The sequence below is a fragment of the Nycticebus coucang genome, chromosome 3, assembly GCF_027406575.1.
Source record: "Nycticebus coucang isolate mNycCou1 chromosome 3, mNycCou1.pri, whole genome shotgun sequence".
Lineage (NCBI taxonomy): Eukaryota > Metazoa > Chordata > Mammalia > Primates > Lorisidae > Nycticebus > Nycticebus coucang.
In genome coordinates this window covers 125,351,816-125,379,299 of record NC_069782.1, presented here as the reverse complement: position 1 = coordinate 125,379,299, position 27,484 = coordinate 125,351,816, and the positions used below count along the sequence as shown (strand labels likewise).

At 42.1% G+C, this 27,484-nt stretch overlaps 1 protein-coding gene across 1 annotated transcript in view; it reads left to right on the top strand.

Moving 5' to 3' along the window:
• The window catches only part of BLNK (B cell linker), an 83,536-nt gene that overhangs the window by 17,601 nt on the left and 38,451 nt on the right, over positions 1-27,484 (top strand). The window contains exons 2-6 of the mRNA XM_053585245.1: positions 10,327-10,392; positions 13,649-13,698; positions 19,955-19,995; positions 22,061-22,217; positions 24,237-24,400. Coding sequence (XP_053441220.1) covers positions 10,327-10,392; positions 13,649-13,698; positions 19,955-19,995; positions 22,061-22,217; positions 24,237-24,400 — 478 coding nt within the window. The remainder of the gene's footprint in view (positions 1-10,326; positions 10,393-13,648; positions 13,699-19,954; positions 19,996-22,060; positions 22,218-24,236; positions 24,401-27,484) is intronic.

The window sequence follows — 27,484 nt, the reverse complement described above, 5'->3', positions numbered from 1 at the left end:
TGACTTGTGCTGTTCAGAGCCCAGGTGAAGGTAAACCCTGGCCATCAGCAACCACGGCTGATTCCTTCCGCTGAAAACAGATATAGCACCATTGATTGAAACTTCAGTTGGCCAATGTGTTTCCCTTCTTGGGAGAGCATCTGGGTAAGTCCGTGGCCTTCCATTATGGAATAAATAGCAGGATTTGTTGTGAAAGAGATTTCGGGCAGGGGCAGCACCTGTGGCTCAAAGGAGTAGGGCACTGGTCCCATATGCCAGAGGTGGTGGATTCAAACCCAGCCCTGGCCATAAACTGCAAAAAAAAAAAAAAAAAAAAGAGAGAGAGAGAGAGGGAAAGATTTCGGACAACAGTGGACAGGTGGGAAGATACTCTGGAGTTGGAATGGATTCTCTTTCGCTCTTTGCAATTAAGCATGGCCTAGAAGGAGATAAACCTGTCCTAATCCTTTTAAAATGTTTCTTAACCTTTCGTGTACATAGAAGTCACCAATTCTAAGAAATTTAAAATGGTTAAAATGGTGATTGCTGGGCCCCACTTAGAATTTTTATTCCATTGGAATGGTTTGGGGCTTGGTAATCTGATTTTTTTTTTTTTTTTTTGTGAGACAGAGTCTCAAGCTGTCACCCTGGGTACAGTGCTGTGGCATCACAGCTCACAGTAACCTCAAACTCTTGGGCTTAAGCGATTCTCTTGCCTCAGCCTCCCAAGTAGCTGGGACTACAGGTGCCTGCCACAATGCCTGGCTATTTTTTGGTAGCAGTTGTCATTGTTGCTTAGCAGACTTGGGCCAGGTTGGAACTCCCCACCCTAGGTGTATGTGGCTGGTGCCCTGGCCCACCGAGCTACAGGCGCTGCCTAATTTGAATTTTTAACAGACAGATAGATGGAGATAATCTTTAGAATATATTCTAGAAAACAGTGTTTCTGAGAGTGATCTGGAGAGGGACTAGGTTTGGAGGCACAGGAGGGAACTTGAGATGTCCCCTCCCTCCTCGCCAATGCTTAGGCTCAAGCCTCTGAGCCAAGTCCTGCAGAAGCCGGGCGTCCAGTGCTGATTCCACACTGCACTTGCTTCGCCTGCTCTCCTCGGGTCTGCTCTCATCTCCTTTCCCCTCCCTCCAGCCGGGAGATACTGATATTTCACTGCTGCCTGTATCTGAGTTTTAGCTGTTGAAAATTCCCTCAGCATGCAGAGAGAGGAAGGACGTAGATAAAGCCTAAGGATGCTACTTACTTATGAAAGTGTTCAAGATATATTAAGTGGAAAAGGCAGGTTACAAAATGTGAAAGGTGATCTTGATGGTGTGAAGTCTACACATCTTATGCATTGGTAGTAAAAAAAACTGGAAAGCCGCTCAATTATATGTTAATAGTAGGAATTAGAATTAAGAGTAACATTTTTAGTGTTATTTACAAATTTTGATATAATGAACGTTTACTACAGGTATCCATCATTACTGTACTATAAAATATAGTTACCTGCTCTAAAAATCTCCTGTGCTCTTTTCAGAATATCGTATAGTTGGAATCAGGCAGATTGACTTTTCAGACTGACGTCTTTCACTTAGCATATATTACATTTTTAATCAGAAATAAAGTTATAAAATGAAAAGGCATGTAACCAGGCCTGGGGCCTAGAACTCCACAAAGTGGGGCTGGACCTCAGGAGCCATGTGGGGGTGTATGGCCAGGACCGGTGACTGTGCTATGCACCCAATGGGTGTGCAATAAATAGGCCAACAGGAAAAAAATGAAAAGCTGTATAACCTATACTACTAGCCACTACTTTTCTGTGATTCAAAAAGGAAAGAAAAAGGAAAAAGGGTCGTGTTATTTTTTCCCATTCAGTTATAGTACCACATCCCCCTTTTATAAGATTTCCCACCTGTGGATTCTGGAAGCCCAGGAGACTGCTTTTAATCCTAAGCTCCACACTGGCTGTTGCTTGCCTATGGATCCGTGCTCCACTCTTCCTGGGGCCATTTTTTCCTTCATGTGGTGCAGAAGGGATGCATCATCTAGACCCCATTTGAATTTCTTGGGCTCCTTCCACCTCTGGCCATAAAACCTTCCCTTATTTCCCCACAGTCTTAATGAGAGATTTATTACAACAAAGAGAATGAATTATATTTGCTACTAGACAAGACTAAGTCCAGGATTCTAGACTTTTCATTAGGTCCTCCCTGCTTTGTTCACAACTATAGACCATTTGAAGTAATACTTCACCTCTGTACTATGGGAATCTTTTAGAGATCTACTCAACCTATACTGTAGGGACCAACAACTAGAAGACCTCAGGAGGATAGAAAACATCACAATACCAAGTCCAAGGCCAGTCTGCCACATCCTCATTTTCCTCCAGTACTGTTTCTAGGTTGGAGTTTTTGCAAGATGAGTGACACCAATGATAACTCCTCCTCCAACATGGACGCAGTCACATTTTGGTGCCAATACTACTGAATTCTGTCTAAGTCAGTTTTATAGCACCATATTAACAAGGGACAAAATAGTCCCAGTTGTGGCACTGTTCTCTGAGAGCCAGCCAGTCCCTTTTGCACTGTTGGGCAAGATGAGGTATGTATTCTGACTGTGGTATCTTCATCTCCACTCTGTAGCTTTCGAAAACTATGGCTCAAGAGGAAAGTATATGATTATAAAGTAAATTAAAATATGTAGGCATAAGGTATTCTAAATCCATATAAAAACAAGAGTGCCATAGAGAAGCAGGAATCTGGCAAAGCACATGCCCAAATTATGTTATTAAACTGACCACTTAGCTTATTTGTCTAAAACTTTGCAATTGAGTTAATGAGGACTTAGTTTTACCCAACCATGTATTTACTCCAGTTGGGCACAATTAAGAGGTCCACAGTGGAAAAAGGTATGATCTATCACAGTTACACTCAAAGGGTAGTCTTTTGACCAGCAGCATTAGCACTTCCTGTAAACTTGTTAAAAATGCAAACTCTAAGGAGATTTAGTATTTACTTAGACCTGGTCTATGAGAAATGCTTAAAAGTGCTCAATACATGGAATAGAACAATCAATACCCACCAGTGTAGAAACACCCAAAAGTTAAAACTCACAGCTCTTATAAAATAATAACACAAAGGAGAAAGCAAAGCAATTAGGTAACAATCAACATGATGACCAGAACAGTATCAATACTAACATTGAATTTAAAAGGTCTAAATGTCGCACTTAAAAGATAAAGATTGGCAGAATAAATTAAAAAAAAAAATATATATATATATATGCTGTCTCCAAGAAATCTATTTAACTTGCAAAGATTCTCATAGAGTCAAGGTAAAGGGTTGGAAAAAACATTCCACACAAAAACAAAAAGCTAACAGGAGTAGCTATTCTTATTTGAGATAAAATAGACTTTACATCAATAATGGTAAAAGAAAAAAGATGATCACTTTTAATGGTAAAGAAAATTCAACAAAAAGATATTACAATTCTAAATATATATGCATCTAAAAAAGGAACTCCCAAATTTTTGAAACAAATTCTAGATCTAGGGAAAGAAATAAACAACTACATAAAAATAGCCAGAGACTTCAATACTCCACTAATAGAACTAGACAGACCATCAGGCAGAAAAGAGACAGAGTTTTACTTTGTTGCCCTGGGTAGAGTGCCATGGTGTCATAGCTCACAGCAACCTTGAACTCTTGGGCTCAAGCAATTCACTTGCCTCAGCCTCCTGAGTAGCTGGGACTACAGGTGCCCACCACAGTGCCTGGCTATTTTTTAGAGGCGGGGTCTCTCTCTCTTGCTCAGGCTGGTCTTGAACTCATGAGGTCAAGCAATCAACCTTTCTCAACCTCCCATAGTACTAGGATTACAGGTGTGAGCCGCCATGCCTGGGTCCGAGACACTAGTCTTAAATTGGACTCTAGAACAAATGAACGTAAAAGACATTTACAGAAAAATCTACCCTTAAACTGTAAAAAATTTGGAAACACACAACCTCTCAAGCTTGAATCAGGAATAGAAATCATAAACAGACCAAAAATGAGTAGCAAAATTGAAACAGTAATAAAAAATCTCCCAACAACAAAAGCCCAGACCAGATAACTTCAACAGCCAAATTCTGCCAGACCTACAACAAAGAATTGGTATCTCTTTTCTTTACAAATTGCCCAGGCACAGGCATCTCTCTATAGAAGCATAAAACAAACTAATACAAGAACATGCAAAATTGGAAAAGTATTCACAAATTATATATCCAAACAAGAGACTAATATCTAGAATCTACAAAGAAGTCAAACAAATCAACAAGAAAAAATTAAACAACCCCATGAAAAAGTGGGCAAAAGACAAACAAGTTTTTCAAAGAAGGTAGATAAATGGTCAATAAACATTGGCCAAATGCTCAACATTACTAATCATCAGGGAAATACAAATTAAAACCACAATGAGATACTTGTAATTCCTTACCACTGTCAGTATGACCATTACAAAGCCAAGAAATAATAGACGTTGGTGCAGATGAGGTGAAAAGAGAACGTTTATACATTGTTGGTGGGAATGTAAACTGGAACAATCTCTATGGAAAACAGTATCTAGATTTCTCAAAGAACTAAAGTGGACCTACCATTTGATCCAGCAATCCCATTGCTGGGTATCTACCCAAAGGAAAAGAAGTCATTTTATAAAAAAGATACCTTCACCAAAATGTTTGTCACAGCACAATTCACAATCGCAAAGATAAGGAATCAACCTAAGTACCCATCAACTGATGAGTGAATAAAGAAAACGTGTGTGTATCTGCATATAGTCTGACAATTAAACTCATGAACTTGTCCCAGAAAAAGTGCTACATACCTCTCACTTCTGAATATCACTATGGTCACTTTCAAAGTACTCCCCTTGGGAAGCTATGAACTGACGCCAGCACCTAGTCTACCCTTCAAAGCTATTTTAGAACTCTTTCTGGAATGACTTTCAGAGCTGTTGTCCTGTGAGGTCTGACAAACTTGCTACAATGTGCTTATGTTGGCAATACTGTACAAATAACTCACTGAAGTTTTACAGCCTTGGTAGATCAGTGTCTCGCAGCTGTGTTTGTACTGATAATGTGGTAGTGTCTGGCTTAGTAGCATTCATTATTGTTTTTGGTGTTTTTTTTAAACTTTTAATTCTCAATTTATTTATTTATTTATTTTTATTTTTATTTTTTTGGTGGTTTTTGGCTGAGGCTGGGTTTGAACCCACCACCTCCAGCATATGGGACTGGTGCCCTATCCCTTTAAGCCACAGGCGCTGCCCGATTCTCAATTTATTTTTATAGTTAGGAATAATATGTTGTGCCATATAGGTTAGTTTGTTTACTTAAAATTCTTGTTTCGTGATTCTGTTACATATACAATTACATATGGAAAAAACATGTGAAAAGGGATGCCAGGATTTGAGTACACCACCCAAGATACAGGTTTATAGTGAAAGTTAATCTTTTACATGATTTCTGGGACTACCTTAAACCCTACTAAAGTCTGGTATTTCTTCAATCATTCTGAATTCATAAACATTGTCATTTTTCTCTGTTTATTATACTCAAGTTATATGCATTGTGTTTTCCTTTTATTTTTAATTATATAAATAATATATGCTAATTATAAAAAATTCTTGCAATCTGTAAAACACACAGGTCTAATCTTATTATCATTTCCTCTCCAACAGAGAGAGAGCTACTTTGGCATTTTAGTATTTTATTCTGCTAAAAATTATATGATTTATGAATCATTTAAAAAAATTTTTCATCCATTAGAGTTTTAGGCTTTAGCTTAATTTTCAATTGCTCAAAAAACACGTTCATGTCGCTTGATTTTATTTATATTTCATCTACTTTTCTGTAAATAGGTATAACTTTTCAAAAATACAGTCAAATCCCCAACTTACATGTTGTTCTTCAAAAACATCAACTGTCTCAAGACAATGGGTACTGCACTTTGTACCAAACAACCTTTTAATTTCAGCTTCTGGAACATAAAATGGTGGGCCATTCACCATCTCCTGGATTAATGGCCACTAATGCTCCTCTATCCCAAATCCTGTCAAATTTGCCAATATTTGTTCTGGGAAGATCAAAAATGTTCTGGGAACGATACAATGAAATGTTCCCTGATGGTTATTCCAGAAATAAATAGAGTTCCAAATTCCTTCTTAAAGGGTACACTAGGTGCTGGTATCAGTGCATAGCTTCCCCAGGGGAGTACTTCCAAAGCGACCATAGTGATATTCAGCAATGAGGTATGTAGCACTGTAGGATGAGTTTATTAAATTTATTTCTATATATTTAGGGGGTACAAGTGTTTTTTGAACACTAACTTGTGAGAATATATATATATATATATTCTTGTGAGAATACATATATATATGCATATGGGGGTTGTATATACACATACACATACCATGGAGTACTACTCAGTCATAAAAAAGAATTAAATAATGTTTTTTGCAGCATCTTAGGTGGAACTAGAGACCACTATCCTAAGTGAAGCATATCAGGAATGGAAAAACAAAACCCACATATTTTCACTTATAAGTGAGAACTAAATTAGGGGTACATATATGGTCATAAAGTGGTATAGTGGACTTTAAGAACTAGGAAGTGGGGCGGGTGGGAGGGAGATGAAAGATAAAACTACCTATTGGGTACAATGTACACTACGTAGTGATGGGTACACTAAAAGTCCTGATTTCAGCATTGTGTGATGCATCCATGTAACAAAAAACACTTGTACCCCCTAAATATATAGAAATAAATTTAATTTAAAAAATGCAAATTTTCTGACTCCACCACAGACCTACCTAATCAGAAACTTAAGAGTGGGGTCTAGGGTCTAGCTCTTTAGGTCTACCAGATTCTAAAGCAACCCACTTCTTTGAAGACAAAATTTCTGCTGGTAACTTTAGCACATCATGGGATTTAAATGTCTTGAGGTGCAAGCTCAACCAAGGTCATGCTACTACTAGTGCTTTGTTAAATGATGTTCTTTGACTTAATTCAAAAGCTTGAAAATTAAAAATAAGATAGATAATATAAATTTGCTTTGGCTTGTATGAGTACTAATTATTATAATATTTATTTGACCTGCTCACTATTTTCAAATGCCTAAATGTCATACTGCTTAAAATTACTTCTTAATATATTTTTAAAATATGTTATTAGATAAGCTTGAGTCTGTGTTTAACTTTGTTATAGAGGCATGACTGTCTTTACAACTTTAAAGAATCAGAACATTGTGATTTTACTATCCTTCTCCTCGCTGTGGGAAGATCTGTGAAAGAGATAAACTGAAACTGTTTTATGACACCTATTAAGATCAATAAAACAATTGCTGTTTAAATAGAGAACAACCCTTCCTGGAACAAATCAGTTGTACGTGTATATTCCTTTGCTATTGCATATGCTGTAAGTTGCAATGTGGGGAGAAAGTGCTCTAAAATAAAACGTGCAATACCAGAGAGCAGCAAAGCTGTGCGTCACACCGCATGTGATGAGTTGACAAAACGAGATAAGAACATCACCAAATCTCCTTGGTTTGGGGGTTCTTGTGTCTTTCCTGGTCACAGAAGTTTGGAGGCTGTAACTGAGTAGTCAGGATTTATGTAAATGAGCTGCAGAGGGAAAAGAAAATCTTGAAATACAAAAAGTATAGTTTATCTAGGATGACTATAGTTAACAATAATTTATTGTATTTAAAATGTTCTCAACACAAAGGAGTGATAAATGTTTGAGGTGATGGATATCCCAATTACCCCGATTTGATTATTACACATTATATGTTTGCATCAAAACATCATATACCCCATAAATATGTATAAGCATTATGTTTCAATAAAAATAAATATAGTTTATGAAACATTTCAGAAATGTACTATAATCATATAATTACATAGTATAATTATTATAATTACAATAATCTACAATGAAAAGTAATTAGGAAATTCCAAGAAGCATCAAATGCTGAGTTGAACAAATGACAAAATTGCATCCAACTCTTCTGCAACAATTTACATCTGCTTATTTACATCCACAGCAGAGTCACTTACAAATCAGACCCTGGTTATCTATTACTCTGCTTGTGCCCCAGTGTTGACCAACTCTGATAGGATCCTTCACTGCTCTCATTTGGCCCTTTAACCTGGTTAAGCATTAACTTAGGCCAAAGATACTCTAATCAGTTACAGTCAGCTTACAGCCAGACTTGCCCTGTGCTTTCCACTTGAAATTATTGAATTTCTCCTCCATTTTCACTCCACCACTGAAAATCCCCAGGTCTGTCCATGCTTTTCATCACTCTAGCTCCTAACTGCCATTAGACCTACAAAGAGAAAGCTCCCCCAAATCCCCATCTGAGTTCCCACTTCATGTTTGAGAATCTGTCTTTTCCCAATTCCCTACCCAGTAAATCTCACCCTACCCGCTGGATACTCCGTGGGTGCCCTCCACAGAACAGCAGCTCCAGCAGAGCACTGGCCTCTCGTTGGGTTATTAGCCTTAAAGTAACACTTAATGGAAGACATCCATGGCCCGGTCCAGGTAGCATACCCTGAGGGGCTGTCCTCTTGCCCTCTAAACTGCTCCATTGCCAAACTGAAAAGCAACAATTGGCAACAAGGGTATTCTAAATCCACACAGGACTAAGGGACTATTTCTCCCAGATCCCCCCCAGCCAGCAGGGCTTCATAGACCAAGGTCAAGCTTAACTGTGTACCATGCTTCACATAACCAAAGGCCTACCTCCCAGAGTCAGAGAAATCTGCATCTAGGTTTGCAAGGAAATCACAATCGCCTCCACCAACAATGGCTGTGTACAATCTGTACATTTCATTAATAAATAATAAGTCCAATCAAATAGAGTTCTCAGAACAAGGGAAAGGCTTGCCTGAAAGTAAATTCAACATCCTACTCTTTCAGGGAATCAACACATGCATTTTATTATATATACATATTTTTAAGTGAAGAAAACATCACTGGGCTCTATCCTCCCATCATGTTAACATTTTTCTCTCTATATGTATATAATACAGTCATAAAGCGATATATGCACATGCCATGAAAATTCAAATAACATTTTAAAAACTCCATTGTAAATATAAGTCCCATTTTTAGAAAGTAGAAAACCCAGGCAGCAATACAGATGTATATTTCTTGTTTTCTTTTTAAGTTTCTGTGGCATTCTATTCTATTATACAACTCTATCAAAATTTATTTGACTAGTTCCTTTGCAATGATTTATAGACATTTAGGTTTTCAGAGGGTCTGGTAGGAGTGAGCAGTTCACAGAGGTTTAGCATTCTTACACATAATGCTGCAATAAACATGCTTTGTGCTGATGATTATATAATGGTACAGGACTATGACCATGTTTGTAAGGAATTCCTAGTAGTAGAATTGCTGGGCCAAAAGTCACGGACATTTTAAATTTTGAAAGATATTTTTTGTAACAATTTACTTTCCCAGCACTGTATATTATCACACTTGCTATGTTTTGCCAGTCTGATAGGTGGAATATGACATTTCATTGCCTTCATTTAGATTTGTTAAATATTTTCATTGGTTCATTGGCCATTTGTATTTGTTTTCAGTTAGTCATATGTCCAAATCTTTTGCTCACATTCATATTGAATTTTTTCTCTTTTCCTTAATGAGTTGTAGGATTTCTTCATAAGTCAAAATACAGAGTCTTTATTACTATTATTATTATTTGCTGTAAGTATGTTTTCCATTATGTCTTTTATCTTTTAATTTTGTACTTGTTACTTTTTGTTCTATGAAAGTTTCAAATATTTATCCAGTCTGACTTAAATATCATTTTCTTTATGACTTCTGAGTATGTATACCTTTTAAATGATGGTTTTTACAGATTGTACCTAGTAATGTTTAGAAAACACCTTGCTGTGTCCACAGGGTACAGTCCATCCTTGCAATGTTGATGCTCCAGTAATACCAATAAGTAAATAATAAGCCCTAAACAGCGAGGCTGATGATAGGATCAAAAGCCTTGGGCCTCACATGCCTCCTCAGAACAGATAGATCTGGGAATCAGAATTCTTTTCTTCACAGCCTGAGACTGGCCTAGACATCCCATGGATGGGGGCATAGCCCAATGACTACATTCCCTTCCAGAATCAGTCATGCTTTTCTTCTGCTGAAATAGCAGATGGTCAACTGTTAAATACAATATAACTCATGCTATTGGAGGTTTTGTTATAGGGGTAGTTTTTCCTCTTTTGTGTTCACAAAGGGTAAAAAGCTTTCTTAAGTAGCCTATTTGTTAATATTTTATATTAACTTTTGTTTCTTACAGGCAGCTTCAAAAGATGGTCCATGATATTAAGAACAATGAAGGTGGAATAATGAACAAAATCAAAAAGTAAGCTGGACTCTATTTAAACATAGTTATATAAGATAAGTCAGCCTGCGCCATGTTGAAGAACACAAATTTCTGTTACCCAAGTGAGGAGTTACAACCTTATTCTCATATAAGCCTTTCTTGCTATTGGTAGAACCCATGGTGGCTCAGTCCACATTCTAAAAACATGGTGAGTAGCAGGGTGGTTCTCAGGGAACTCTGATATCCTTCTCATTGCAGGAAAGGTGAGCTGTGCCCACTCAATGTGCCTAGCAAAGGTCAAAGCAGGAAAATCAGTTCTATAACCCTTCAGCTCAGAGCACCCAGGACACGCTTGGAGAAATCTGAATGAGAAGTTACAAAATACAGCCACATTGGTTTTCTATATTTTGACTTTTGCTTTTTAAATTATTGCCTTAAAATGGTGTTTATACAACTGGCACTTGAAAGAGAAGGCTAGAATCCCCAAACTTCTTGTATACTAAAAACTCTTAAGCCTTTTTTTAAAGAAACTAGAAATGGGACATAATTGCATTTGCCACTCAAAATCTAAATCATGAGAAAAGGAAAAATGGTATTCTGTTAAGTTTTTAAGTTTTTTTTAAAATGGAAGTAATACAGATTCGCCAAGAAAAAAGAATTCAGAATCATAGGAGGTCAAAGTTTCCCACTTCCTCATATCCCCACTTCAACACATTCCTCCTAGAAACAGACATTGTCACAGTGAGTTGAGAGGATATATCTCTATGTTTATGTTCACACACACATGCATTCGCTGACATAGCACGTACCTGAACACACACACAGTTGGCAGGCATCATACTACCTGCCCCCTTCTACCAACTTGTTTTGTTGGTTTTATTTAATGTTATATCATAGATATTCTTCTTTTCTTTAGTAAGTAAAAATAAGCCATGTTCTCTTTTGAATAGCTGACTAATAGTCTATCAATGTATTATAAATCAATTAACCAGCTACATAGGAGTAGACAGTTTTTAAGATGGGGGATGTGTGAATTTAAACTGGCACAACATTTTGGGAGGGCAATTTGATAATATCAATAAAAATTTGCTGGCCATTTCTTTCAGTCTGTCAGAATAAATAATTCTTCAATAAATATCCTTTGCAGACCTCAAGTGTACCAGTAATCCCTGAACTGAATTTCTGGATGGAAGGAGTTGTGCTCTTAAAATTTTGGTTGCTATTATTGAGTTTTTTTCCCTCAAATTTTATACCAGAAATAGTATGTAAAAATTCATTCCTCTGTGTCTTCAGAACAGAGTGTCTTTATTCTCTTATTCTTTTTGATCTTTGCTAAAATTACAAGTAAGAAAATGCTTTTGGTGGTGTGTTCAGACTATAAAACGTAAATGAATCTCAATATATATAAGTGATCATCACAAAACAGTTAAAACGGTGAGGCAGCAGTCATCTTATGGAGGAGCAGAATTTGTCTCATGTTCTGTGTTGGGACTGGGAGAGGTGTGTGACTATTTTCATTGATTATTGCTGATCACATAGAATCTCATTCTCTGTGAGAGAGACCTGCTAGTCTTTGTTTCTACCTCTAGCAGTTCTAGATGAACTCTCCTACAGTTGCCAGCTGTCTAACATACTTTCTCTCAATTGCGTGGAGGCTCTGCATAAAATGTCTCTCTATTCCACGGTCACATGGTCACATGATCAGTCCTATTTAAAGCAGCCATGGAGCTCAAATTTTTTCTAACAGTTTCTATTTCATTCTGCCCATTGGAGAACAAAAGCACTTTTATTCCACAAACATGTGTCTTCTCAGCCTGGAAAATGTGGCCACCATTAGTCATTACCTGGGTGAAATCAAAAGTCCTTCAGCTCAAAGTGACCCGCAGTTACACTCCCACTTCAAGCCAGACAACAGGTGCTACCTTGAAAGGAGGACACACAACACACTGGTTCCTAACACAAGACCATGACAGAGTTTTCACTGGTTCTCATGGCTACATGAGAACAGAAGGACCTCGAAGTGTTGGGGGTTGGTGTGCAGCTGTGAGCTACTAAGTCGAGTTCAAACCACACCTTTCATTCCTGGCCTATGTTCAGTGGCCAACAGTCCTTTCCTGAGTGTCTCCTCCATTCTGACATGATCCGGGGGTGTTAAATACCCTTTTTTTTTTTTTTTTTTTTTTTACTGTTCCATGAACTTACCTGAGCACTAGACCCAGTTTTGCTTTTGTTTTTTCTCCCCTACACCTTGGACACCAAAACCTTGGACAATCTCTATCTCTGTACCTCATCATAGGAATTGCTATCTTCCCAGCACACCTGCTGGCTTTAGATGAGAATTGAATGAGATAATAAATATTGAAAGCCTATAGAGGAAAAACAGAGTTTCTGTGCCAATATAAATATTATTTTTACAAAATTACAATACTGGTTTTAAGTTATTTTTGTGTGTTTTTTAATCAAACATGAATTTCTGTGCTTTTTTTTAAAGAAGAAATGAATATTTTGTATATAATGGTTACCCTCTATACTCCTTCTATAAAAGGACAAGCTATTTTGGTAAATAACGGCTACTGGATGTGTTTTATTTGTATATATTTTAAATTTCACTAAGCAAATCATTCTTGATTAAAATAAACAATTATTATTAAAATAATAATTTAGTGTAAACTTTACTCATTTCAGATAATGGACAGGGACATGGTGTTAGAATTTATACAATGCCTGAAACTTGGGATTTTTTTTAATGTAATTTTTATTTTCTTCTTTTAATCAGTGAAGGATTGTGAATATTCATTACATTTCATATATGCAAAAAAATACTAAAGTAATTTTGAGAGTTCTTGAAACAATCTGAATTCTCAGTAAGCTAAACATCACAATCCCCAGCCTTGAGACAACCTTCACTTATTTGACATTTTGTAAAGTGGTCCTATTATTTATAGTATTTGTAAGCTGTCAAAATATAGGTCATCTTCTCTTACCTTCCTACCAACCAATCATCTCTTTCCTTCTTTGAACCTCTGCACTCAGGCCTCTGCGAGCCCTTCACCACCCAGCTTCACTTTTGCCAAGTCATAGCCACATTGTACACTGGGGAGATAGGGAGAGGCAGAAATCCGCAGACTAATAGCTCCACTACACTTAGAATACATTAAATCCTTTGACATCCTGGGTCCAAAACAAGCCATTATTCATTAGTTGTCTGTCTGTTATCTCCATATCAGCTTATGTCATGAGCCTTGACAGCAGCTGTCCGCCCACTAACCTTTTGTCTGATGGTTGTTACCTACAGGTTAAAAGTCAAAGCTCCTCCAAGTGTTCCTCGAAGGGACTATGCTTCAGGTAAGAGAATTTCTAAGATACTTCAACCGATTCTTGGCTAATTTAATATCCTTATTTATATTCATGTTCATGGAAAGGGAAGAATGTTCATTCATTTGTAAACAAAAGGTGCTATCTTAATTCTAAGAATGACCACAGCTAGTAGACATTTGACTACAAAGGAGACCTAGTATTTCCTCCGTCCACCCATCTGTATACCGTGTACTGGATGTATCCAATGCACTACCACGCATGTGTTACCAAGTACATAGTAAACATCTTCTGTATGCCAAGCACACACAAGGTCTTAGGTAGAAGAAATACAGTGCTAAACACTTCAGACATGGATGCCACACGCAACAGAATTTATGGTCTAGAAGGGAAGATAAGTATAGTTAAAAGTGATTATAATTCAGAATGACAGGAAGAGGCCTTCATCAACTCTTGCTCATGCTTTTCTGAATACAGAAGTTTCTAATTCTCCTTAATTCCTAATTGCATGTGGTCCCTCAGCCTCTACCAGAGAACTATTCCGAAATCAAATTCTCTTTAAGCCTTTTTGTAACTCTCCATCACCAACAAGAGGAGTTGCAAACCACTGAAAGCTGCAAACCAGGTCCTTCAATGTCAAACCACTAACTGGCTATGTAACCTTGGCTGTCTCATTCTCCTTATCTATATTACGTGCAGATTGGATGAGAAGATCTGTCACATGCCCTCCACATCTGCAGGAGCCCAGATCTTTGAAGCTCAGGATCCAGAGATGGAGCCAGCCTCTCCTAAAATTTCCTGGCTAGGAATTGTGCTTTCTTTCCTGAAACTTTCCAAATAATCTTGATATCAGTACATTGTGCTTGATACAGCCCAGTTGGATCTTCTAAGCCTTTGCCACACAAAGTGTGATTCCTAGCCTGGGAATATTGGCATCACCCAGGAGCTTGTTAGAAACATAGAATCTTGGCCTCACCCCAGAACTACTGGATCAGAATTTGCATTTTAGCAAGATCTCCAGGGCCTTTGAATTTATATTACATTTGAGAAAATCTGCTATAAACCACCCTGTGACCTTATTGCTTCTCCTGAACTGAAAGACAAATAAATCCCCCATCACCACCCAAGTCACTGATGTTCCAGTATCTCAGAAATGCTTCCTGTTGCTTTGCCAGGACAGTAGGGCCTGGCCTAGTCTCCCCTGGTCTTATACTCAATCCCTGGAAACGGTCCAAACCACCGTCAACTCCTACAGTTAGTATACTCCCTTACTGTGCTCTTCCCCGCCCCAACACCTGTCCCAGGAGCATTTCAGGCTGCTTCCCCTGAGCCTTGGGGTCCCTGCACAGCTGCATGCCCAGGGCCTCAGAAATCAGCCCCAGGAGCTCCTTCTGAAACAGGGGAGTCTCTGCGGACCTTGGAGATCTAGTGCCTAGCGACCTGGGCCTGGGAGGGCAGTCAAATTCTCTCTGGAGGCCTGTGGAGACTTGATCCACCCAGGGCTCCTGAAATAGCCCCAGACATTTCCTCCAGATGCTGGATTTGTGTCCTCTTTCCAGTTCTGGGAGCAAATGGCTCCTCCAAACCCTTAAGCCAAGAGTATATTGACCTTGGTGATGCTGGCCTTCAAAGTGCAGAGGATGGAAAGGACCAGCGCCCTAGACCACGCCCCAGAGGTCAGTGAAGAGTCACCCATAGTCCTTCCCCTCGTGTACAGAAGGACAAAGCTTGAATTGCACAAAGAATAGCACCTGGTCCCTCCAGATCAGACCAGTGCGTAGCCCACTGCCTTCAGTTCAGACCCAGCCTCTCTGCCTGAGCTCGGCAGAGGGAACATTGCCCACAGGGACCTTGTGGTTACTGAGCAGAGTTTGTTACTCCAAGCAGCTGGCATTGCTATGGGAAAGGAAGATATCCAACACCTGTTGGGTTTTTGTTCTCTTCTGGGTAGTATGCTAAACTCTTTACAGACACAGCTCATTTAATCTTCTGTTAGCACCATTATATAGAAATTACTATTTCAGTTTTGCAGAGGAAGAAAACCCATCTCAGGGACATTAAGTAACCAGGATGACTGCAGCCACTAAGAGGAAACCCAGCTCAGGCTTCCATTCTCCCAGGCCTCCCTTTGATCCAAGCCGAGTTGTTTACACTTTTCTCGGACATTTCTTACCATTCTGAAAGCACCAGAGCCCCTGACATTAACACCAGAACCTGCTTCCCAGTTCCTGAGCTTCTGCAGGTAAACAGCCTCCTGTATTTTTGAATTCTGAGGTCTGGTTTAAGACAGAGGGCAAGAGAAGACCAGTCATGGTGCCCCAGAGTCTGCTGGGGTCACTGCAGAAGTCCCACTGGTCACCCCACAAAGCCCCAAGGAGCCAGAACTGAACAAGACCTTGCTCTTTGGACTCTTGAGTCCTGATAGCCAGGGGCTGTTGTGACGTCACTGGTGGATCCACCTTACATTATACTTCTCCTCTGGCCACTGATGTCACAGAGGGAGGGGATAAGAGCAATTCTGGGTGGGGAGGGAAGCAAACTCTCTCATGTGAAAAAGATTCAAGGCAAAGAAGGCACTTGAACAGAAATTGGGGTAAATGTCACCAGAAGCACAGGGTACGCATAACGGTCCTTCATCCACTAGGAAGTGGGACATGACACTGCCTCGCCCTGCTGTGTGACCTTAGTGGAGTCAGCACTTGCCTGGTTTTCTGTCTCCCAGCTCACACTCTCCTGGCCGTGCTGGCAGGGCTGACACAGAGCTGTATTCAACACAGGTTCCTGCCACATAGAACTAAGATTAGTGGAACAAAACTTGGAAAAGTCCTGAAAGATTGCCCAAGTGAAGCTTCTCATTTTAGAAATAGCCAGGCACTGCCAGGAACATACTAGTAAAAATGGATATGATGGGTCTGACTCTGAGTTAGGCAGAGTGTCTGCCATCAACTGGCCACACAGCCAGGCGATGACTGAGTCAGAACTTTGTTTCCTATTACTGTGTACCCACGTCTCTGTTAATCCTGTGATAGGTGAACACACAAAGGGAGTTTCTAGACTCAAAACTGCCCTCCCAGTCAGCCTGCTTCTGGGCCTTGTCCTCTGTTCCCCACAATAAATGACATCCCTTTCTCTTGTCGGGGCTCTGGGTGAGATTGACCACTCACTGCCACCGCTGCAGCCTCCAGAGTCTGCTTTCTCTTTCTTTCCTGCATCTGTCTCCGCCACTGCACCTGGCCCACCTTCCTCTTTCCTTCCTTCTGTGTTCCACTGAGGTCTGCTCACCAGCTCCCTGCGTGCCACCACCAGCTCTAGAAGAGGAGCTATAGGCGGGGTCCAGAGCAGGATCTGGGCCATAGCTGAGGCTGTGTCAGGTGCACTTGCTGACCCAGAAGCATGAAGCTCGATTCACCCCTTTGCTCACACCATCCTCAGCAACTCCCCATTTCAGCTTGTCATTGTCCACTGTGGCTAGAGTCCCCCTTGCTGGCAGCCCAACTGGCTTTGCACTCCGTGTAGCCTCCTGCCCCTCTCCAGAGCAGAGCGTTCATTCTGTGTGTATCAGCCTCGGCCCTCCTCAGGGGGCTGCTCTGTCTGAGCTGATGGAGGACGATGCCCTTCTTCACCTTTATCTTCTTGCCAAATCCTGCTCATCTTTCAAAGCTTTCCCCTCTCAGAAGTGAAGTCCATTTCCAGCACATAGCCTCATACTAGTCTCACTTAACACCAAGAAAGTTCTCTGAACTTGCCCAGGACCTGGTAACAATCCCAGGTGTAAGGACATTTACCAGGAAATTTTACACTGCCCTCAATTGTCCTCAGTCTCATCCAAGATTGTTCTCCTCATTTCCAGGTTTTTATTCCCATTATACAGGGGGGCTTGGTGAGAAGACCTTGGACTTCTGGGGTCCTTTAGGCCCAGGTTAGAGTCCTGGCTTTGCTGCTAAGCACTGTGTGAACTTAGAACAGTTTGTCCCTGAACTTCTGATTCTTGATCTGGAGACAAGAATACCCATCCTTTAGGTCATTCTGAGAGTTGCAAAGAACGTAAATTAATTATAATGGCTAATATTCAGTGAGCCCTTACTCTACATCACATACTCTTCTAAGCATGATTAATAATGGTTGTTTTAGTGATGAGGAAACTGGGGCCCAGAAGTGAAGCAACTTGCTAAGATCATGCTGCTAGCAAGTGGCAGAATCAAGGTTCTGAGCCCAGAGCCCAAGCCTGAACCCCAGTGTGTCTCAGTCTGGAGCAGAAGCTGAGACAGGAGCACTTTATTTCATAGGGCGTCACTGATGATTCTTGAAGGGAGGAACAGCAGAATCCCCTGTTTATTTACTAAAATAACTGGAAGCAGAAGGATGGATGATTTGGAGAGCAAAGATAATGGAAACAGAGAAAGTAGTTAGATAGCTAGAGAAATGACTTTCCAACGGACTGATCAGAAAGCTGGTGCTGGGGCGGCACCTGTGGCTCAAAGGGTAGTGCGCCAGCCCCATATGCTGGAGGTTGTGGGTTCAAACCCACCCCTGGCCAAAGAAAAAAAAAAAGAAAGAAAGCTGGTGCTGACTTGCTCAGGAAAGTTTTAGCCAACACAGTTAACCCTGACAGGGAAATGAATGTCACAAAGGCATTTTATAAAGGTTTCTACGAAAATGGTGGAAACAAAAACATAGAGCCGTCTTAAGTGTGGATTTTCAATTACCCCCTAACTTAAATATTAGAAATGTAGTTCCCCACTGTGCTAGGTAACCCTAGATTTATTTGCTCATTCTTCTGGAGTTTCCTGACAAACCCCAATGACTGCATTATAGTCTAATCTGGCATTAGTCAACCCAAAGAATAATTTACTCAGAATTATTTTCTCTTTATGTCAAAGTTTGGCCTGTTACTTGTACTGGGCTTATAGAGTGAGACCCCTTGTTAGCACCTGTTATGTTTTTTCCCAAGAGACACTACTGCTGCCATTGCTTAAAAATGTGGCTACTCTGATCCCCAGGCCTCCCTGACCCCAGGCTCCCCAGGAACCCATCTCGACTCTGGCTGGGGGTAGAAATGACAAGAAATTAATAAATCAGGTTCTGTTGCAGTTCTGGGACACTAGGAGCCATCCACTGGGCCCTGTGTAGCAGTGGCTTCTCAGCAGGACCCGGGCCCTCTGTGGTGCAGTCGCTGGAGCCACTCTGCCACATGGGCCTGCGTCTGATTGATTTCCCACATAGCAGAGTGATTCCCGTTTAATCTCTAAGGTCAGTTTATCTGATGAGCTAAACGCTAAGTTTCTCATACTCTAAATGTGTTTCAGAGGAAAAGGGGCCAAATATTCCCCTTGGCTGTCATAATTCAGCCCTATTTTATTCTTCAAGCTCATAGGCTACTTAAGGGCCATGACCCATCATATCCATTTTTACTAGTATGTTCCCTGCAGAGCCTGGGACAGCTTGAGCTGTCCCCGTAGAACTCAGCCACAAGGAGGCAGCACAGACTTGGGGTTCAGAGCATGAGCTTGCACATCAACCTGCAGGGTTCAAGTCCTGGCTCTGCCTTTCACTCTCTGGCCTTGGCTTATCTGCTCTTGGCCTCCGTTTCCTCACAAGGTTTTTGGGAGGGCTAAATGAAGGCAAAGCGCTGATAATATTGCCTGGCACAAAGTAAAGCCCTCCATGAATATTTTTTGACAACAACAAAAGTATGTCAGAGCTGGAGAGTAACGGAAGTTAACCCCGCATTTTATAGATTTGGAACCGAGTTCCAGAGAGGTTAGTGGTCTTGCCCACACTCTCCAGCTGGTTAGAAACAGCCTGGGTGAGAATTTAAGTCTGCTCAACTCCCCATTCAGTGATCTCCCTACTGCATGATACACGTATCAATTCAAAGAAATCCTTAGAAGGAAAAGGTAAGTATTTAAGGTGGTGGATATCCCAGTGACCCTGATTTGATTATATGAATGTATCACATTATCACATGTACCACGAAAATATATGTACAACTATATGTCATTGATAAAAATAAATAAACAAACCAAGGAATTCCTTAGAAGCCACACAGTTTGAATTGCAGGTTCCTCTGGGCACACAAATGTTTCTTAACAAGGACAAACATGGGTCAGATGCACCATTGCTCTGCCCAGTGAGACTTTGCTTTATGCTCTGAGAGTTGATTTTTTTAAAAAAGGTGAAAGTAAATGAACATACTTGAAAGGAAGGCAGGTGTAGGCTGTTTGTGGACTGCAGCTGGCCAGCTGAGACTCATGCTTGGACCTTCTGTTCCCCATTGCTTTTTCAGAGAGCCCTGCGAATGAAGAGGAGCAGTGGTCAGATGATTTTGTAAGTATTGTTCCTGAAACCAAGAGGGCATCCGGGGCCAGATGGGAGGCCTTTTTAAGGACTTATTTCTGAATTGCATGCTGGTGGTCAGCTGCTTATCACAGAGGGGAGAAGGAGAGGGCAGGTCTGGGAAGGCCACCCACAGACAGGGCAGCTGTAACCTCGTACTGGCCGACTTGCCCAGTGCTCATCATGTGCCAGGCTGAGAGCCTCACATGCCTGACCCCTGTTAATCTTGACCCCAGCCCTGTGAGGTAGGCCTTCTCATCCCCATTTTCAGTGTTGGTATTCAGCATACTCACCAGCACAGCCAAAACGGATGTTAAAATGTTTCAGTATTTCTGTATCAGTTGGCAAATGCCTCTGCCCTCAAGTCCCCAGAACTTCCTTACCCCTCTCCTGGGGCCCTAAACAAATCGATGACTAAAGAGTGCTTGCCTGGCATATCAGGGGCCTCCAGGACCAAAGCATAGAAAGTCGGTAATTCCACAATTCAAACCCCGGCCCACAGATCTCAGAACCAGACTCTTCAATGCCAAGGTGCTCGCTGTGAGCAAGAGAACATCAGCAAAGCTCTGGAGCCCTGGGACCCCCCTGGCATGATGATATTGGGGTGGAATACCAGAATTAACATTTTTGGAGTGCCTCCGCAATCTGAAGGGCCCCTGTATTCCCTTTTGGGCTGTCTTGCACAGACAAAAAATCCTAAAAACTTTTCTTAACAAGAATTATCCAGAATATTAAAGCCTGTTCCAGTCTGTGAGTTTCATATCTAAAAGGAATCCAAGAAAGCTTCCACACAACCATACACCCATTTCACAGACAAGGAAACTGAGGCCAAGAGAATGAAAATGACTTGCCCACCCTCACTCAATGTCTCAGGGGCCTGTGGAAATGAGAACCTACAACTCAGACCTCCAGTCTAGTGTTCCAGTCCAGGCTCCATACATTTCCTGGAGTTTATATCCAGTAAGAGACAGAAAATCCTCCTTCTTCAACTGCAGAAAAAGAAAAGAAAAATGGGGGGAGGAGGAGACTTCTCTGCCAATTACTCAGCATGGAGCTCCTCCCAGGCTGATGCCCCAGAAGCACTGCAGCTGTGCCCCCTGCTGGCTGTACAGATAAACACACACACACACACACACACACACACACACGCACACGCACGCACGCACGCGCACACACAGAGCCTGGTCTGAAGCTAAGGAAGGAAGCTGGTCGGTCCACATCCGGAGCAAAGAGAGGAAAACTGAGCTCGCTGCCTGGATTAAAAGAGTACACAGTGGGAACTTAGAAAACACACAATAAAATCAGTCTGGAAAGGAGGGAATGACTTGCCCCAAAATCAGACAACCCAAATTAACACACCCGCCATAATAAAGAGTGAGTAAACATTCAATCACTTCAGTGGATCCCGCTGCACATAGAAAGAAATCCAGCCTTGTTGCTAAAGCCTCCAGGCCTGCTTGATAAAATCTTGCTATAAAATTGCACATGAAATGAGACAAGCCAAAAAAGCAGGTGCCTGTCCATTCATTGGAAAGTCTTCCATGGATCATGCAGGGTGCAGGCAGCTTGTAGGGAAGTGGACATGCAAATGTCCTGAGTCAAATATTACCTTCACATTATGTGCACAGCATGTGTATAGAAACTATCTCTGCATCCCCTTAACCCTCTCCAAAGTAAACCTACTTTCTCTTCAACTCTTGGCATTCATGGTAAATAAAACCTACTGGTTATTTTATTGGGTCCTTTTTCTATCTTAAAAATGTGTTTTATTACCTCTTATTATTCTTTGTCAATATGATGTCAGTCCTACTTAGGGTTAGGCAGTCCTCATATCCCCCCCCCTCGACAGCACAGTGGTCGAGGGCATAAACTTTGCAGGCAGACTTCAAACCCTGGCTTTGCCTCTCACTGGCTGCCTCACCTTGTGACATCAACCCCTCTAACCCTTAGCTTTCCCATCACTGCACTGGGGGAACGCTCTGATATCGTAAGGCAGGAATTGTCCTGGTAGCCAGGCAGCCCAGACAGGTGCTGAGCATGGTGTCTGCATTTGCAGGACAGCGACTATGAAAACCCAGATGAGCACTCAGACTCAGAGATGTATGTGATGCCCGCTGAGGAGAACGCTGATGACAGCTACGAGCCACCTCCCGCTGAGCAGGAAACCAGGACAGTTCACCCCGCCTTGCCCTTCACCAGGGGCGAGTATGCAGGTAAGCCCGCCCCTACCTCTGGGTGCTCCACCTCCCAGGCCAGGGAGAGGCAGGGTGGCAAATCTGGCTGCTGCCCACCTCCCGCTCTCACCACCTCCAAGCAGGTAATCTGGGCACTTACAGTTAATAGAGCTCAAGCTGTAAACCTTTCCCATTCCAGGGGGAAGGACTCTTTCCTTGACTGGGAACACTGAACACAGGCAAAAATCAATCAATCAGTTAATCAAACAAGCACACCCTGACCTTTGAGGATTACAGTGACCACTCCTCCTCCCCCTCCCTCCCCCACCGTCTACTCCAGCAAACAACTTAAGTCTAGACTGTGGGTTTTTACTCGTGAGGGTGGGGGCAGGTAAGATGGTCTAAGTCTGGAATTAGCCTCATAGGTTAAATGGGCACAGCTTGGGTCTGAGTTTGAGGGCTGAGTGTGCATTTTAATGTCAGACAAGAAGTCCATGTTCCGGTCTCAGCAGGTGTCTGAGTTCCCTAAAGGCTCAGAGGGCAAGTATGCCCAGGGTGTCAGAGCAATGCTAGCATTTGTACAGAGTGCTCCTATGTAGAGAGAAAGGCCTCACCGCCATTAACTGCCTCCCCCAGGGCACTGGGTGCTGCTCCTTCTTCAGTCCACAGTTCACCTGTTGAGCACCTACTACGTGCCAGAACTATGCCAAGCACTGAGCACTCAGCTACAAGCAAGGTGGACAGACTCCAAGACTTCTTACAACTTCCCATTTCCCCTAGTGGCCTAGTTAACCCTCTCCATAATCCTGTGAAGGCAGGACTCATCCCCACTCAACAGAGGAAGGAAGAGAGGCTCAAAGGAGTGCAGTAACCCAGCCCAGGCGCTCCAGGGCGGAGCTGGGCGGCGCCTCTCAGCCTCTGAAGCCTGGCTGTACCCACGCTGCACCCTCTGCTGCCCGGTGTGTTTGCTGACCTTGTTCAATCATTGCAACACTCTGGGGAGGACGAGGCTGTGGTTGGTCCATTCTACGAAGCAGGACGCTAGAACTCAGGGAAGTTAAGCAGCTCACTCAGGGCACACTCTGTAAAGCCTCTCTTCTATGTTGTGCTACTTCTGATGGACTTAAAAGGTACCTTAGAAAATCTAAGTGAATGCCAAGAGCTGAAAATAAAACTGACACAGAGTTACAGGCACAGCAAAGTGGATGCCCTAGTGCTACACCACCAGAAAGGGGCTGTGACACAGAGGCAGCAAATGTGGAGTTAACCACACACCTTCCACAAGGAAGATGTGAGGGCCACAGGCAGCAGCAGGCCCTCGAGAGAGTGGAGCTGGGCGCGGCAGGAGCGGTGGCTGCACCAGGCAGGGCTGTCCCGGGAGGAAGGCAAGGAAGCCAATGCCGCGATGCAGAGGCCAGAGCAGGGAGGGGCTGCATGAGGTTATGCATGTGCTGAGAGTTTCCTGAAATGTGTCGATCTGAATCTCTGCTTGGCTCACAGACTCGGCTGGGCAGCCCTGACATTGCCTCAGTCCTCCATCCCCTGGTGCAGGTGGTATGAGTTCTATTCTTAGAATAACCTGGAGACTTTTTCAACTTATAACACCAGTCCCTTTCCTGGAAATTCACACATAGTAAGTCTAAAGTGGGACCTAGACCTTGGGGATTTTTAAAATTCCCAAGGTGGTTCTAATGCATAACCAGAACTGAGAACTTGCCTTTAGGGATCATAGAGCAAAGCAAACCATCCAGGTGCACCGTCTTGGGCCCGCGGGCTACTTAATCCACTCTCTGGCAGAGGGCTGGGCTGTCAGCTCTCCTGGGCCTGTGGGTTTCACTACTCTGTTGGGAGAATGCTTTTGATGAGAACATTCTTCTGGGCAGTTGACAATGAATTGAAATTTTTTACCCTAACATGAGACTTTACTCGCTTAAGAAATGCTCTGATTCATCATTTATGTCTACAAAGATGCCCGTGGTTTTATACTATTTAGTTCTTGATAGCTTCTACGCAGGGAATAATGCAGAACCTGTTTTTTGTTTGTTTGTTTGTTTCAAGACAATCGATCAAGCCAGAGACAGTCTCCACCCTTCAGCAAGACCCTTCCCAGCAAGCCCACCTGGCCCTCAGCCAAAGCCAGGCTCATCTCCACCCTGCCAGCGCCAACTTCTCTGCAGAAACCTCAAGTCCCACCCAAACCCAAAGGCCTCCCTGAGGATGAGGTAAAGTAAATCTGTCCCGGAGGCTTCCCGGAACACAGAGGGGCACAGGGGAAGTGGCCAGGATAGTCTGGCTGAGGGCTGGGCTTCCTTCTGTCCCTCAGCCGCTCCCCTCTAACTCTCCACTGCTATCCTGAAAGGACTTTGTTTTCCCTAAAAATGGCACTCGTGACCTCATATTAAGCATCAGAATTCATGAGAGGTGTATGGTTTACTGTCAATACCGAATCTGAGCCCTCATGTTAGCCCCTCTTCTCTTCCCCTGGCCTTGCAGTGAATCTGCTCTTTTCCTCCGTAAGATCCTTTTCTCCTTAAGTTTGTTCTCCCGTGTGTTCCTACACCTTATTTTCTCTGGGCTCCTCCACTCTCCACTTCTCAGGTGCAGAGGGTGACGTGGATGTGAGGGGAAGATGGCCCGTCTGTAGGGAGACCTGCCCAATCCGGGGGCAGCTCTTGCTTCTCATTTCCCTCCTCTGACCCCAAGAACTCAGAGACCAACCTACCCAGAGTGCTGAGACCCACCTCCAGGTTCATCTAATCAGTTTCCCGGCTGGAAAATAAAAAGGTGAACTCACGCTGTTGCAGTAACGACTGCTAACACCAGAGATACTTGCATTTTAAGGAGAAAGACCAGCCCACAAGCATAGCCATTAGGACAGTCCAAGCGCAGCAGTCTGGGAAACAAAATAGCATTAGAGACAACTCTCAACCACCCCGAGACACAATCTTATCACAGCTTGTGTCCTAGAAATAACTTCTTTGTAAATGCCTGTAGCTGATGACACCTATGGCTTTCTAGGTGTTGTGCAGTGACCTTCATTCCACCTTATTGAGATTTGTAGCCAAGCATGAGATAGAAAAGAAGGACTTTCAAATCAAAAGAGAGGCAGCAAAGGCAGCATCCAGGCCCCATTTCCTACTTTGGCCCTTCTAGCCGTATGTCTTTGGGTAAGCCAGACAATCTCTCTGGATTTTTTTTTTTTTTTTTTTTATCTCTTCCAGTTAGTTTGAGAAGTCAGTAAGAGAACAAATATATAGCACTAGGGAAAAGTACCTGATGCACAGAGGGGCTTAATATATGTTGGATTCTTTTCTACCATATTCTAAATTCTTTATAAAATACAGTTTTCTACTTTCTTCTGAAAATTGAAGACCCGGCAACAGTGGGCCAGCTGTGGCCTCAAAGCAACTGAGCCCCATGGCCCCTCTAGCTCCTCTGTGACTCCCTGGTCCCATTTGCCATAGTGCCCTCCGCTCACACCACGCAGGTGCACACTCTCACCCTGCATGGCAATAACGTGGCGTGTTCCCCATCCTGGGACTGGCCTTAGTATCGCAGAGTTTGCTGATAGCAACCCTGTGGAAGTGGCTCAGGCAGTCTACACCACCGGGAGGCTGAATTCTGGAATGGGCAGATAGAGAGCCAGGAAAAGAAGGAGGTTTAGAAACAACAATAAAAACAAAAACAGAGGCCAACAGCTGAACCATCAGAGGGGAAAGAAGCCAAGTACAAGCATGAATTAAAATGTTTAGCTCTGCTCTACCAGCTATAGCCCAAATATCAAGGTACAGGCCAAGCAGAGTTGGAGGTGGGACAAAGACATGTAGGGGAAGGGGCGTCTGTGCTATAATGAGTGTAGCTAACACTTGGTGGGTGCTGTGTATCAGCTGGTGTTTGAGCATAATGTGTACGAATGCATTCTCTCATTAAATCCTCACAACAAGCCTGAGAAGGCTATTATCATACCATTTACAGATGAGGAACCCATGGGACAAAGGGGTTGAAAAACTTGGTCAAGGTCAGAGAGATAAATGTTAGACCTGTCGTTTGAACCCCGACAACGAGATGTTAGAACCCAGGTGCTAAACAGCTGTTCTAACCCTCCTCTTTAGTGTCCAGTGAGAAGGCCAGCTCTTCATTCTGCATAAATGGGTTCCAGGGCTTCGATGGTGCCCAAAGAAGACCCTGTACCTGTCCTTTTAAGCTGCAGTCTTGTGGCCACATGTGGCCCTTGGATAGATTACTTCACTTTTATCAAATCCCTCATTTATAAAAGCAGAACAAATATACCTTGGAGGGTAGGTATGATTGTAAGAATTCAGTAATGTGTTTAAAGCTTTTAAGAACTCATGTGAGTTATAATGAGGAAAAAACTTGTGGGCATTTTATGGCTAGTCAAAATGATTGTTGATAAATAATAGGGCATGGAGCAATGGGAAAGTGAAAAGAAGATAAACTCATGGTACTCCTGATTTTCAGATCTCTGGTCTGGGGAAAGCAAACATGTAACTACCTATGATCTGTGACAGGTGTCTTAGTAACTGAAACATCTAGACCTTAGAGTTGAACTAAAATGATTTTTAAAATAATCAGGTATCTTTATTTTTTAATCACCCCATTGTAATAATTGAAGAAGGATTTCTAATACATATAGGTCATGGTAGTGGAATAATCTACCTGCATTTGAAAGACCAATCATTGATGTCACTACAGTCAAATTTTTGTGATTGTTTCGTTGAATACTGGGGTTGATAGTAAAACATTGCAACAATGCCAGAGTGTTCTTATTAGGATATAAATTGCCATGGTTCTTGATTATTTACTTATTTTTGGTGATAACAACATTGAATTGCAAAGCTGGGAATATACATTATACATTCCTTCTCCTCAAACCCTATAATGGGAGAGGAGAGCACACACCACAAGCAGAATTTGTTAGGATTGGATCAAGTCTTCTTTTCTTTTTTAAAAAAATATATTTCCTGTTTTTCTAAATTTCAAAATATTAAGGGGGTACACATGTCTTTGTTATTTGAAAACAATGTATAACGCTGAAGTCTGAGCTTTTAGTGTGCCCATCCATAGACTAGTGTTTTTTGTACCCAATAGGTAAATTTTTACCCTCAGCCCATCCCACGCTCCCCTCTTCTTGGTTTCCAATGTCCTTTACATCTTCCTGCCCCTGTGTACTCATCATATAGCTCCCAATTTTTAGAGAGTTGTGTTTGTTTCTCCCTTGCTAAGATACTTCACTTAGGATAATGGTCTTCAGTTCCATTCAAGGTGGTGCAAAAGACATTACTTCA